Raw genomic sequence first — 15,561 nt, forward strand, 5'->3', positions numbered from 1 at the left:
CTTTGATTTAATCTCTCGCAAGTCTGCAGGTTACACAGCATTTGTTTATGAGGGTTAATATAAAAATAAAAAAAATAAAAAAATGGTCCTATTTTTTTGTAAAAGTGATAAATAACGAAGTGGTCAAAATAAAACTAGTATAAGGTCTGTGTGTAAGGCAGTTTTTCAAAACACAGCAGCAAGCAGGGGAATGGTAGGTTGTTCAACGCAGAGTTCTGACGTCAGGAGTGAAGTCGAATGGTAAAGCCTGGCCAGGCTGGAAGAAAAGGTCACAGTCTGGCACAGATAAAGACAGAAACTTAACAGAGAGGGAGGAGGGAGAGAGAGTCTGGGTCCAGACCTGCAGGGGCAAGAGTACAGCGGATGTCACATGGGCCAATGCTAAGTGTACATGTGGTCCTAGTGTGTGTGTGTGTGTGTGTGTGTGTGTGTGTGTGTGTGTGTGTGTGTGTGTTTGTTTGTTTGTGTGAGGGGGAAAGAGGTCTCTAACTGTGCCTGAGCTGTAGGGAATTGGGCAGCTGTCACGTCAGATGTGTGGCCCCAGCCAGTGAGACAGACAGATAGAGGGGACGGAGGGGGCTGAGTGGAGTGGCTTACGTAAGCTGGCGAGGGGCAGCTGTGCCTTGCCTGCTGTGCGGTTACTGTTAGAACCAGCCAGCCCAGTGCCTCAGCCTTAAGGGCTCTGGGGAGCTGCTCACAGGGCAGGACACATCCCTCCTTTCCCTCTGACAACCAGGCTGTGGCAGGGTGCACTGGCAGGGTGCACAGACAGTGTGTGTTCCAAATAGCACCCTGCTCCTTATATAGTGCACTACTTTTGACCAGGGCCCTGATCAAAAGTAGTGCACCTTACAGGGAATCTATGAGCCCTAATCAAAAGTAGTGCACTATAAAAGGGAATAGAGTGCCATTTGGGACGCAGAGGAGGAAAAGGGGGCCATCCAAGTAGCACTAGCAGCAGGTGCCGGTCAGGAGGGGTCAGAATAGGACAGAATAGACCAGGGGATTTGAACGAGGTTAACACCCAGACACACAGTCAGCTTATATACTCTACCATGGAGCCCCGTTCTCAGTGAAATGTGAGTCAGAGGTCTTTCATAACATAACTGTGACGTAAACACCACCATCCATCACTCAGGCTGCATCCCCAATGGCACCCTATTCCCTATATAGTGCACTTCTTTTGACCAGAGCCTCAAAGGCAGTACACTATAATGGCACCATATTCCCTTTATAGTGCGCCACTTTTGACCAGGGCCCAGCTCAAAAGCAGTGCACTACTAATTAGTGAGTAGAGTGCCATTTAGGATGCAGACTCAGTCAGAACTAGCTAGAAGCTCCCACACAAGGTATGAAAGGGGGTAAGCGGGGACTGGGGCTGGACTATGTCACTCCTCCGCTGATTTTGTGTTGTTGTTCTATTGAGTGCCAAACTGGCAACGCTCCCTTCTCTCACTGCCTGGCTATGGGGAGTTGGGGACAGTCTTGAACAAAGAGCTCCCTGGGGAGGGAGGGAGAAAGGATGAGTGGGCTAAACCAAACAAAACAGACAGACAAGAGTCCCCTCTTGGATAACTCAACAGCAGTGGCCAGTCGGGGTTGGGGTGGCCTTGGGGGAGGATCGGTCCTGTTGCAATCAGTGCTCCATGGGGTTGTGTTCAGTTGGGAGAAAATGTTCTGAAATGTTTTAAAACAGAGGAGGGACTCCCTGAGTCTGTCCAATACAAACATCGATTTTTGTTTCGCGTTGCAATTTGTTTTTCTACGATGTCCCCATATGAGCACGACCCAGATCTGTTCCCACATTACACTGACCATGTGTGTGTTTCTGTGCAAACATAATGTTTATAATTTGTATATCAGAATTGAAGCGTGAGTCTAAAATGCCAATCCATTTGATGACACTCTCCTTTATGGTTATCTTCGAACTTCCCAAATATGTGTATATAGTTTAATATATCAAAATGCTTAATTCCACTAACTCAACAGTGTTATCCAGCTGGAAAACTGGATAACACTCCACATAGTGGGTGTCTACAGGCCGGGTTGCTTCGGTTCAGAATAGCTCGTAACCTTAGATGACATGGGGCGACTTGTTTGGAGTTGTGACTTACTTTAGGAGTGGCCACATCCTCGACCATGAAGCTGTGCTCGGGCAGAAGCGGCGACTGTGGGAAGTTAAAGGCATCGACAGAGGCTTGGGACAGCGCTGGGGAGCGTAGTAGACCCCGCACCCCATGGGGCAGGAGACCCACCTGTGGGGACCCACCACTCGGCTCGCTCGGCTGTAGGGGAGATAGATGGAAGGGTACAGAGAGCGTGAGAGAGAATGAGGGAGGAAGATAAGGAGACGAGAGAAAGAGATGAGGGTTGGATAGAGAGAGAATCAAAGAAAGAGAGGAAGAGGGTGAAAGGTGACAAAGAGAGAGAGAAAAAGAAAGAAAGGAAGTTGAATGGATAGAGTGAGAGGAAAAAAGAGAGGGCAGTGAAAGGAAGAGAAGATATGTTTCATGAACAGCCAGGTGTATGTAAATGTAAATGTCCTTGATCATTACAACCACAGACACCCATACTAATGAACCACACAGACAGACCTGTTTTGTGACGCCAAAAAAACGGCAAAGAAGACAGCGAGGGTTACCTTGACGACAGTCTGCTCGGCGATGGTGCTGGGCCGGCGCTGGCGTACGTCAAGCCGCTGCTCCACAGGGAAACTGCAGCGGTGGGCATTGAGACGCTCCACCAGCAGGTAGTAGATAGCAGCAAAGTGGTTGTAACTCTTGTTCTGGAGAGACTGGACACAGGGAGAGACACACCATGTTAAAGCTGCAATATGTAACTTTTTGGGCGACCCTACCAAATTCACATAGAAATGTGAGTTCTAGATATGTCATTCTCAATTAATGCAAATCTAAGAAGCGGTAGATCTGTTCTATGTGCACCATTTATATGCTTCCCGTTCTTAAGTGTCATTTTTGCGTGTTTTACTTTCGGTTTTGTACACCAGCTTTAAAACAGCTGAAAATATAATATTTTTTGTTATGGAAAATATATTTATTTATTTCTCAGTGGTTCTCAAACAGGGGTACTAGGACCCCTGGGGGTACTTGGCCTATCCACAGGGGGTACTTGAGAAGAATCATAGGACAAATATAAGCACCCACTAGGGTTGTTGCGGTGACCATATTACCGCCACATCGGTGGTCACGAGTCATCAAGGCAATCAAATTCCACGTGACCGTTTAGTCACGGTAATTAGTCTTCTCCAAGCTCTGATGCTGCGGATGGTCATTAGTAGCCTACCAAACTTGCTACCTGCCTGGTACTCAGCACTCTATTGTCCCTCTAATCATTCTGACATCAATACAAATGTGATCGAAAATCGAATCAAACACTTCATGAGAGCCCATGAGCTCATGTTGCGCAACATTTATATAGGCTCTGCAATTGTGCGATAAAACAAAGTGATGGCCTCTATTAAAAAGAGGCGGATCCTATCAGCTTTCTTTAGGCTAGGCCTACTATAAGCAAATATTAAGCACGTTGCTTATCTTTAAAAACAGGTGTATAGCCTACCTGGCTGGAATGAAAATGAACCACAGGAAAAGCGTCCTCCATTCAAGTGTGGAGTGGACATGTATTTTTCCCCGCTGCCCGTTTCGAGACAGGTGCAAGATAATGGTCCATTCGAAATTAAAAATAATTTCACACCTATATTATTTAGTATATGTAAAGGCAAGATTAAATCAAGAATAGTCGGATGGGTGACAATATTAGCTTATCACTTGTGAATGATATATTATCACTACCAGCTTAAGGTAAGAAACAATTAAAGTGGTCAAATAACTTCTTAAAATTAAGCATATTAATCTGCTTTACAAGGGGTGTAGAGCCTAACTGGCATACATAAGTAGCGTGTGAGTTGAGTAAAAATGCACTTTTATAATAAAAGCATTACATGTATAATATAATTTGTGGTCCCTTTTGATAATGGTGTTTTCCTGCTATAGCCTACTGCCATGTGCGATTTTCTACGCTTATAATGTGAAAATTGCATCCCATAACTGTCTTAGACTATGTTTGGAATTTTTATATCCCGTACAGAATTGGTCAACTTTTGTACTATCTGGGATAGTAGATTGACATAGGCTAGTGCTTTTGCTGTTCTTTAGGCCTACTCATCTTCTTGGCTGACGGAAAGTAAACGTTGACTGTTCTTCCAATATGCACCTCAGAATTGGATAAGCGCGAGCGCAGTTGCGTCCGCAATGTATCGGTCTTCACTTGTAGCCTGTGAGAAAGACCAGATCAGGAGTGAAGGGTGCATTTTTTAAGAGTGCATTATGGCCCCACAAAGGGGATGCCGCCGGGAAATTCAAAGCATTATCAAGTGCTTGTCAAATTGTGAATGAGAGACTGACGAAGTGTGTACAGCCTGCGCAAAAAAAAAAGCAGAGCTCATGTCTTTCAAGCAACTTTGTCAAATCATCATTAGTCGCATAATGCAGCCTTACAATGTATTAAACATCTAAAAACATATAGCCCAATGTTTGTAGAACTCAGAATATGCTATTCGGTTCCCCTGAAATAGACTACATTTTCGTTATAATCACATTTCTTGAGACCAGTCTAAAATACATAATGGATTTATTGTGAAGGTTTAGGCTATATTAGATTTTTTTAAATGTAGATGTTCCAAAAGTCTGCATCAGTGGCTTGTAGGCTGTGTTCTGAAGCCAGGAGATGCTAAATGTGCTTATGTTAATGAAATGTAAATTACCGTGACAGTTATTTGCTTGACAATCACTTACTGATGAAATTTCATGACCACCACACCCACCAAATTATTATAAAATTGTATTATTAGCTAACAACCAACGGAAGTAATAGGGGCAATCATTCAAGTAAAAAAAAGATACAGTAGAGATACAGTATATTCACACTGGCACACGACTTTGAATCCATGCACAACATATTGCTTCATTCTCTTTAGTATGCTAGTTAATGCTAGTGTACAAAAGTACACTGGCATATAGTATGCAAGTATACAAAATTGTGTTGTTTTGCGACGAGGTGGGGGGCCGTCCAACCAAATCTTGCTTAGGGCCACCAAAAATGTTAGAGCCGGCCCTGCTAGCGTAGATATTGTCTACGTCCCAAACGGCACCCCTATTCCCTTTACAGTGTACTACTTTTGACCAGGGCCCTATGGTCAAAAATAGGGATCTATATAAGGAACAAAGCACCCTCTCTCTCGGCCATCTCTCACCTCGATGGTCTTGTGTTGGTCGATGCCCAGGCTGTGCATGAGTCGCAGAACCTGCTCGCTGTATTCGCCCACGCTCAGGTCCCCCTCCTGTTGGTACAGCACGGGCCTCTGCACCGGCACGTCCAGTGCCATCCACTTGTGCTCCTTGATCTGAGCCACCGACAGACGCTTGGACGGGTCCAGCACCAGCATCCGCCGGATCAGGTGCTCGCAGTCTGAGAAGGGGAGGGGAAAAGGAATAAAGATGGAGACAGAGAGAGAAAGGGGAACAAAATCAATGTACAATCCCTGGTACTCAGAACCATAACAGTTCTTCCAATATCACTTGAGACATCGTCTGATGACAGAGAGGAGTGTGTTCTCCTGTCACGTCTGACTTTCCACATTTGCCCCGACACATCAGACCATACACAACAACACGCAGCCCGGGACAGTGGTACCGTGTGTACGGAGTGCACCATGTACCGAGAGTACAGAAGGAAGAATACCCCCGTTTGAGTGAAGAGAGCGCTCCGGCTAAAACGTTGGGGGAACAAAGCGGTTCTATTAAAGCAGGGCCGGCCACAGGGAAGAAGTGCCTCCACTACTCACGCTAAGAAAAACAGATGAGCTCAGGCAAGAATGCACAGCATTCCCCCCTCTCTCTCGGAGGAGGATGGAGAGACCTCTTATCCTTCAGTTAGCGGCTAAATGAGCTTGACGTCACCAACCGCTGGGTCTTAATAGGATTACTGCCCACTGGGCTGAGGCTGTTCTGTTTTGTGCGCGTGTGTGTTTGTTTGTATGTGTGTGTGTGTGTGCGCGCGCGCGCATCGGTCTGCCTGCGTGCGTCTCTGCTCTTCTCACCTCTTCGGCGCGAGCAACGTACTCATCTTGCATTCTGCAGTCTCATTTACAGTGCCTACGGAAAGTACTCAGACTCCTTGACTTCTTCCACATTTTGTTACAGCCTTAATCTAAAAAGTATTAAATTGTTCCCCCCCCTCAATCTACACACAATACCACATAACGACAACAACAAAATGTTTGTGTGTATATATATATATATATATATATAAAAAAAATCACATTTACCTACAGTTGATGTCAGAAGTTTAGGTTGGAGTCATTAAAACTTGTTTTTCAACCACGCCACAAATTTCTTGTTAACTATAGTTTTGGCAAGTTTTTCCAACAATTGTTTACAGACAGATTATTTCCCTTATAATTCATGGCATCACAATTCCAGTGGGTCAGAAGTTTACTTACACTAGGTTGACTGTGCCTTTAAACAGCTTGGAAGATTCCAGAAAATTATGGCATGGCTTTAGAAGCTTCTGATAGGCTAATTGACATCATTTGAGTCAGTTGGAGGTGTACCTGTGGATGTATTTTAAGGCCTACCTTAAAACTCAGTGCCTCTTTTCTTGACATCATGGGAAAATCAAAAGAAATCAGCCATGACCTCAGAAAAAAAACTGTAGACCTCCACAAGTCTGGTTCATCCTTGGGAGCAATTTCCAAACCCCTGAAGGTACCATGTTTATCTGTACAAACAATAGCACACCAGTAAACACCATGGGACCATGCAGCCGTCATACCGCTGAGGAAGGAGACGCGTTCTGTCTTCTAGAGATGAACGTACTTTGGTGCGAAAAGTGCAAATCAATCCCAGAACAACAGCAAAGGACCTTGTAAAGATGCTGGAGGAAACGGGTACAAAAGTATCTATATCCACAGTAAAACGAGTCCTATATCAACATAACCTGAAACGCCGCACAACAAGGAAGAAGCCACTGCTCCAAAACCGCCATAAAAATGCCAGACTACGGTTTGCAACTGCACATGGAGAAATGTCCTCTGGTGTGATGAAACAAAAATAGAACTGTTTGGCCATAATGACCATCTATGTTTGGAGGAAAAGGGGGATGTTTGCAAGTTGAAGAACACCATCCTAACCATGAAGCATGGGGGTGGCAGCATCATGTTGTGGGGGTGCTTTCCTGCAGGAGGGACTGGTGCACTTCACAAATAGATGACATCATGATGAAAGACAATTATGTGGATATATTGAAACAAAATCTCAAGACATCAGTCAGGAAGTTAAAGCTTGGTCGTAAATGGGTCTTCAAAATGGACATTGACCCCAAGCATGACCCCAACCATCAAAGCCCTGACCTCAATCCCATAGAAAATTTGTGGGCAGAACTGAAAAAGTTAGGGCGAGCCAGGAGGCCTACAAACCTGACTCCGTACTGGTCCCCCGTGTAGCTCAGTTGGTAGAGCATGATGTTTGCAACACCAGGGTTGTGGGTTGGATTCCCACGGGGGACCAGTATGGAGAAAAAAAATGTATGAAATGTATGCATTCACTACTGTAAGTCGCTCTGTATAAGAGCGTCTGCTAAATGACTAAAATGTAAATGTCAGTTACACCAGCTCTATCAGGAGGAATGGACCAAAATTCACCCAACTTACTGTGTGAAGCTTGTGGAAGGCTACCCAAAATGTTTGACCCAAGTTAAACAATTTAAAGGCAATGCTACTAAATTCTAATTGAGTCTATGTAAACTTCTGACCCACTGGGAATGTGATGAAATAAATAAAAGCTGAAATAAATCACTCTACTATTATTCTGACATTTCACATTCTTAAAATAAAGTGGTGATCCTAACTGACCTAAAACAGGGAATTTTACAAGGATTAAATGTTAGGAGTTTTGAAAAACTGAGTTGATATGTATTTGGCTAAGGTGTATGTAAACTTCCGACTTCAACTGTAAGTATTCATACCCTGTACTCAGTACTTTGTTGAATCACCTTTGGCAGCGATTACAGCCTAGGGTCTTCTTGGGTATGACGCTACAAGCTTGGCACACCTGTATTTTTGGAGTTTCTTCTCTGCAGATCCTCTCAAGCCCTTTCAGGTTGGATGGGGAGCGTCGCTGCACAGCTATTTTCTGGTCTCTACGAATATGTTTGATTGGGTTTAAGTCTGGGTTCTAGCTGAGCCACTCAAGGACAGTCTCCAGTCTCCAAGTTCCTGCAGCTTGAAAACATCCCCACAGCATGATGATGCAACTACGCTTCACCGTAGCGATGGTGCCAGGTTTACTCCAGACGTGATGCTTGGCATTCAGACCAAAGAGTTCAATCTTGGTTTCTTCAGACCAGAGAATCTTGTTTATCATGGTCAGAGTCCTTTCGGTGCCTATTGGCAAACTCCAAGCTGGCTGTCATGTGCCTTTTCCTGAGGAGTGGCATCCGTCTGGTCACTCTACCATAAAGACCTGATTGGTGGAGTGCTGCAGAGATGGTTGTCCTTCTGGAAGGTTCTCCCATCGCCACAGAGGAACTCTGAAGCTCTGTCAGAGTGACCATCGGGTTCTTGGTTACCTCCCTGACCAAGGCCAATCTCCCACGATTGCTCAGTTTGGCCGGGCAGCCAGCTCTAGGAAGAGTCTTGGTGGTTCCAAACTTCTTCCATTTAAGAATGATGGAGGCCACTGTTCTTGGGGACCTTCAATGCTGCAGAAATGTTTTGGTAGCCTTCCTCAGATGTGCCTTGACACAATCTTGTCTCAGAGCTCTACGGACAATTCCTTCGACCTCATGGCTTGGTTTTTACTCTGACATGCACTGTCAACTGTTGGACCTTATATAGAAAGGTGTGTGCCTTAACAAATCATGTCCAACCAATTGAATTTAGCACAGGTGGATTCCAATCAAGTTGTAGAAACATCTGAAGGATGATCAACGGAAACAGGATGCACCTGAGCTCAATTTCAAGTCTCATAGCAAAGGGTCTGAATACTTATGTAAATAAGGCATTTCCGTTTTTAAAAAACCTGCTTTTGCTTTGTCACTATGGGGTACAGTGTGTAGATTGAAGAGGACATTTTTTTTACTCCGTTTTAAAATAAAGCTGTAACATAACAAAATGTGGAAAAAGAGAAGGGGTCTGAATACTTTCCTAACGCTCTGTATGATGACTGCCCTGTTGCCGAATGAGCACTTCTCTAGCCGAGAAATCCAGCAAGGGAGGGATGAGAGAGAGGGGGATGAGAGAGAGAAACTATGCAATCCACATTGACCCTCTTCTTTTCTCTTGAGTACATTTAAAATACATTTTTATTTATTTAACCTTTATTTAACTAGGCAAGTCAGTTAAGAACAAATTCTTATTTACAATGACGGTCTACACCGGCCAAACCCGGACGACACTGGGCCAATTGTGCGCCGCCCTATGGGACTCCCAATCACGGCCGGTTGTGATACAGTTTGGATTCGAACCAGGGTGTCTGTAGTGGTGTCTATAGCACTGAGATGCAGTGCCTTAGATCGCTGCGCCACTCAGGAGCCCAGTACATCATGATAGCATCATGGAAATATTCAGGGCCGGACGTTTAACACCTCCTTTCGACAGTTAAAGAAAGCAGGGGGTGGGGATGTTCTCGGATTTCTGTTACACCAAATCCCCTGGGGCCGCTTCATTACGGAGGTCAAAGAATGTATGGTCCTGGGATATACAGTACTGGAGGTAAAAAAGTAGTGTACTACCCGTACAACGCTGCCTGATTTTTATATAGAGCCTGTGTACTGTACCGTACAGTGTGTGTATGTGTGCCAGTGTGTGTGTAGCAGAGAGTGAGAATATATGGGGAGGAAACGGCACACTGTTCTTCTCGTATGAAGCGGAAGGAGGGAACAGGACCGGAGCGGGCCGTGGGGCTGCATTCTCAACATGGACTAAATAGTCCATCCCTAAAGGGGAGGCTGGCAGAGCCCCGTTTGAACTTCACTGGCTCTTCCCCAGGTTATGTAAACACAATGACTCTGGCACTCTCTGATTAGAGTTAATCTCACCAGGTTGGCGTATAGTGTTAGCTCGAACCTGACATGCTGACTTCTCTAGATTTGGAGCACCACCAAAAGGAGCACTGTTAGGATCTCCTAGGAACAGTGTCCATATTCATAAAGCGTCTCGGAGTGGTAGTGCTGATCTAGGGTCAGTTTTGCCTTTTAGAGCATAATGGATAAGATGCACAGTATATGGACAGAGGGGACCTGATCCTAGATCAGCACTTCTACTCAGATGTTTTATGAATGGCTCGCTCTTGTCCCTCTGCAGCAGACATATGGTGAACAATATGTTTGGAACATTGAACTGCAATAAAATCACAGTATCGAATCGCAATACATATTGTATTGGCACCTACGTGTGATAATGTCGTATCGTGAGGTCCTTGGCAATTCCCTGCCCTCGTCGTAAATGGGTTCCATTTTGGACAGGTGTTTTGAACAGGTATTTATGCCATGCCGGGCAGTTGAGCCTCACTTCAAAAGCGGTCTATGCTTTCCCTGCATGCTAGACCCCTGTGCAGTGGTGAGACACAAGAGGGGGGATTCTGAAGAGCTCCAAGCAGCCAGTTGAATGGGTTACACAGTATTGGTACATATACTGAACAAAAATATAAAAACGCAACATGTAAAGTGTTGGTCCCATATTTCATGAGCTGAAATTTCCCATACGTACAAAAAACGTATTTCACTTACATTCTGTGCACAAATTTGTTTTCGATCTCCATTAGTGAGCTTTTCACCTTTGCCAAGATAATCGATCCACCTGAGAGGTGTGGCATATCAAGAAGCATGATCATTACACAGGTGCACCTTGTGCTGGGGACAGTAAAAAGACTCTAAAATGTGCAGTTTCGTCACACAACACAATGCCACAGATGTCTCAAGTTGAGGGAACTAGCAATTGGCATGCTGATTGCAGGAATGTCCACCAGAGCTGTTGCCAGAGAATTTAATGTCCATTTCTCTACCGTAAGCCGCCTCCAACATCGTTTTAGAGAATTTGGCAGTACGTCATACCAGCCTTAACTGCAGGCGGCTTGTAACCATGTCAGCCCAGAACCTTCACATCCGGCTTCTTCACCTGCGGGATCGTCTGAGACCAGCCACCTGGACAGCTGATGAAACTGAGGAGTATTTCTGTCTGTAATAAAGCCCTTTTGTGGGGAAAAAAACTCATTCTGATTGGCTGGGCCTGGCTCCCCAGTGGGAGTGCACCCCTGCCCAGTCATGTGAAATCCGTAGATTAGGGCCCACTGAATTTATTATATGAATTGTATGTTTTTATTCACTATACATTTTTGGGAACTTTTAAATGAACAATATATAGCCATTGATTTGAGGAGGTTATATTTCTACAGCTTTATATCTCAGCCATTTACCAAAACAACTGGTGGGGTAACCACTTTGTTGTTTTTTGTATCTTGGGTTGCCCCTTTAATGTCTTCTGCTGGCATCACAAGTAAACAAACCCCATTCCAACAACCACACATACCGTTTTTCCATAGGAGCAATGGTGTCACTACCGGCTTTTATGGGGTGTAAAGCACTAGGTTATCTCACCTTCTGTCATGAAGTAGGGGATGCGGAAGCGACCCTCCAAGACGCGCTGTCGGAGAACAGGCAGGGTGGGGCCATCGAAGGGCAAGGCGCCACACACCAGCACGTACAGCACCACCCCCATACTCTACATTGAGACACAAAAACACACGCGCACACAAGCACAGCCAGACAGACGGACAGACGGACAGACTGGGTCAAGGGCCACAGTGTGAACACTTACACTCATAACTAGATCAATCAGGGTGGAAAGTCACCCAGATATATGCGAGGGCGAGTTCACTATCCCGTAATACAGGGAAGGCTATAAAGAGAGGTTGGGAAATCTTATGATTTCACATGATGTCTTCAGGTCGCCTTTGAAAAAGAGTGTAAAAGTAGGGCTATTTGGTTTTTGGCAAGATGTAATTCTCATACACTTATCACTGCAAGGGGTAAAGCAAACAGTTGATCAGCTGACTAGGGTTGATGATTCACAATCAGATCCTCGACGCAATATCCAAAAGCAGTATCTTTTTTTATCCCACCTTCTCGCAGTTGAGCACCTTGACTGCATCCCAAATGGCAACTTATTCCCTATATAGTGCACTGATTTTGATAGGGCTCTGATAAAAAGTAGTGCACTATGTGCGGAGTAAGATGCCATTTGGGAGTAAGAACTTTTCCCCGGCTTTGACTTTGTTTAATCTGGTTGGCCTCACTATTGCTTCTAATGTCCATGATTACACTAGATCCAGTGTCAAAGACAATGTACAGTCAGTTCTGGGACACTCCGTGTGTATCACCGAGGGACTAGTTAGCAGTATGTGTGACTCATTGCAGAGCAGGTGTGTGAAAACGGCACCCTATTCCTTGTATAGTGCACTACTTTGGACCAAAGCCAATAGGGCACTATTGAGGGTATATGGATGCCATTTAGGATGAAGACAAGAGCATCGTCTTACCCAGATGTCCAGCTGGGGGCCCTCGTACTGTTGTCCCTCGAACACCTCCGGAGCGGCGTAGGGGGGGCTGCCGCACCACGTGGCCAGGGGCTCCCCTGGCTGGAAGAAGTTCCCAAAGCCAAAATCTTAACAAAAGGGGAGAATGACACAGTTAACTTATTACCCACCGTCACCTTGACTCAAACAAACATACACTGGGTTGAGTTCTTCTGCCCATAGACGGTATGGATGGTTCTGCCTGGGCACATTTAGCTCCTGACTGACTAAGTGAGTGATGGGTGGTAAGAGGTGAGGGAAGGATGGAAGGGAACGGATCGGAACAGATGGAGATGCAGACAGAACTGAGTACTGAGAGAGAGCAGACGGGTCAAAGGATCAGAAGGTGGCTGACTCATAGGAAGTCAAGACAGATTGACTACCTGTGGCATAAGGGGGGGGGGGGGGCTTTAACACTAACTCCAGATTAGAACATGCAACTGTGTGTGTGCGCGCAAGGAGTGGGGGTGGTTGCTAAAGAGGCAGAAAAATATTCCTTGCACAGCAGCACCTGTACATGCTAATCATTTTCCAACATTAAACAGCAATTTTAGGCACCCTAGGATTCTGTTCGAGCAGACAGAAGAAATTGAGATGTTCCAAGCAGGAACGAGGATTTAACTGTTTTTGTCCTGCAAAGAACACTATATAGACCTATTGCTTTTTCATCAAGGATTAAAACGGCGTTAACTTGTTTAAATAGGAAGGGGAGATGCAGTGCGTTCAGACAGTATTCATACGCCTTGACTTAATCCAAATTGAGTTGTTACAGCCGGAATTCAAAATGGATTCAATTGTTTTGCTTTCTCACCCATCTACACACAATATCCCATAATGACAAAGTGAAAACTTGTTAAAATATATTTTTTTGCACATTTATTGAAAATAAAATACATAATATCACGTGATCAATTTTTCATTTGGATAAGTCAGCAACATGGCTCAGTTTAAATTATTTTTACATACAGTACCTGTCAAAAATGTGGACACACCTACTCATTACAGGATGTCTTAATTTTTACTATTTTCTACATTGTAGAATAATAGTGAAGACATCAAAACTATGAAAGAACACATACAGTGGGGGGAAAAAAGTATTTGATCCCCTGCTGATTTTGTACGTTTGCCCACTTACAAAGAAATGATCAGTCTAAAATGTTAACGTTAGGTTTATTTGAACAGTGAGAGACAGAATAACAACAACAAAATCCAGAAAAACGCATGTCAAAAATGTTATAAAAGGATTTGCATTTTAATGAGGGAAATAAGTATTTGACCCCTCTGTAAAACATGACTTAGTACTTGGTGGCAAAACCCTTGTTGGCAATCAGAGGTCAGACGTTTCCTGTAGTTGGCCACCAGGTTTGCACACATCTCAGGAGGGATTTTTGTCCCTCTCCTCTTTGCAGATCTTCTCCAAGTCATTTGGGTTTCGAGGCTGATGTTTGGCAACTCGAACCTTCAGCTCCCTCCACAGATTTTCTATGGGATTAAGGTCTGGAGACTGGCTAGGCCACTCCAGGACCTTAATGTGCTTCTTCTTGAGCCACTCCTTTGTTGCCTTGGCCGTGTGTTTTGGGTCATTGTCATGCTGGAATACCAATCCATGACCCATTTTCAATGCCCTAGCTGAGGGAAGTCCCTTTGATGCGGTGAAGTTGTCCTGTCGCCTTAGCAGAAAAACACCCCCAAAGCATAATGTTTCCACCTCCATGTTTGACGGTGGAGATGGTGTTCTTGGGGTCATAGGCAGCATTCCTCCTCCTCCAAACACGGCGAGTTGAGTTGATGTCAAAGAGCTCCATTTTGGTCTCATCTGACCACAACACTTTCACCAGTTGTCCTCTGAGTCATTCAGATGTTCATTGGCAAACTTCAGACGGGAATGTATATGTATTCTTGAGCAGAGAGACATTGCGGGCGCTGCAGGATTTCAGTCCTTCATGGCGTAGTGTGTTACCAATTGTTTTCTTGGTGACAATGGTCCCAGCTGCCTTGAGATCATTGACAAGATCCTCCTGTATAGTTCCGGGCTGATTCCTCACCGTTCTCATGATCATTGCAACTCCACGAGGTGAGATCTTGCATGGAGCCCCAGGCCGAGGGAGATTGACAGTTCTTTTGTGTTTCTTCCATTTGCGAATAATCACACCAAATGTTGTCACCTTCTCACCAAGCTGTTTGGCGATGGTCTTGTAGCCCATTCCAGCCATGTGTAGGTCTAGAATCTTGTCCCTGACATCCTTGGAGAGCTCTTTGGTCTTGACCATGGTGGAGAGTTTGGAATTTGATTGATTGATTGCTTCTGTGGACAGGTGTCTTTTTTACAGGTAACAAGCTGCGGTTAGGAGCACTCCCTTTAAGAGTGTGCTCCTAATCTCAGCTCATTACCTGTATAAAAGACACCTGGGAGCCAGAAATCTTTCTGATTTAGAGGGGGTCAAATACTTATTTCCATCATTAAAATGCAAATCAATTTATAACAGTTTTGGCATGCGTTTTTCTGGCATGCGTTTCACTGTTCAAATAAACCTACCATTAAAATTATAGACGGATCCTTTCTTTGTCAGTGGGCAAACGTACAAAATCAGCAGGGGATCAAATACTTTTTTTCCCCCCACTGTATGGAATCATGTAGTACCCCCCCCCCCAAAAGTTAAATAAATCAAAATATATTTGATATTCTTCGAAGTAGCCACCCTTTGCCTTGATGACAGCTTTGCACAGTCTTGGCAACCTCTCAACCAGCTTCATGAGATAGTCACCTAGAATGCATTTCAATTAACAGGTGTGCCTTGTTAAAAGTGAATTTGTTGAATTTCTTTCCTTCTTAATGCGTTCCATCATTACTTTAATGACATGGTCAGTCAATACGTAAAATGTCAAGAACAGTTGCAAAAACCAAGCGCAATGA

At 44.5% G+C, this 15,561-nt stretch overlaps 1 protein-coding gene across 1 annotated transcript in view; it reads right to left on the reverse strand.

The window, feature by feature from the left end:
* The window catches only part of LOC115205878 (serine/threonine-protein kinase SIK2), a 69,690-nt gene that overhangs the window by 11,958 nt on the left and 42,171 nt on the right, over positions 1-15,561 (reverse strand). The window contains exons 5-9 of the mRNA XM_029772280.1: positions 12,612-12,736; positions 11,671-11,794; positions 5,270-5,484; positions 2,642-2,794; positions 2,115-2,285 (exon numbers count right to left, since the gene is read on the reverse strand). Of these exons, the coding sequence (XP_029628140.1) occupies positions 2,115-2,285; positions 2,642-2,794; positions 5,270-5,484; positions 11,671-11,794; positions 12,612-12,736 (788 nt within the window). The remainder of the gene's footprint in view (positions 1-2,114; positions 2,286-2,641; positions 2,795-5,269; positions 5,485-11,670; positions 11,795-12,611; positions 12,737-15,561) is intronic.

The sequence above is a fragment of the Salmo trutta genome, chromosome 13 (genome assembly GCF_901001165.1).
Source record: "Salmo trutta chromosome 13, fSalTru1.1, whole genome shotgun sequence".
Lineage (NCBI taxonomy): Eukaryota > Metazoa > Chordata > Actinopteri > Salmoniformes > Salmonidae > Salmo > Salmo trutta.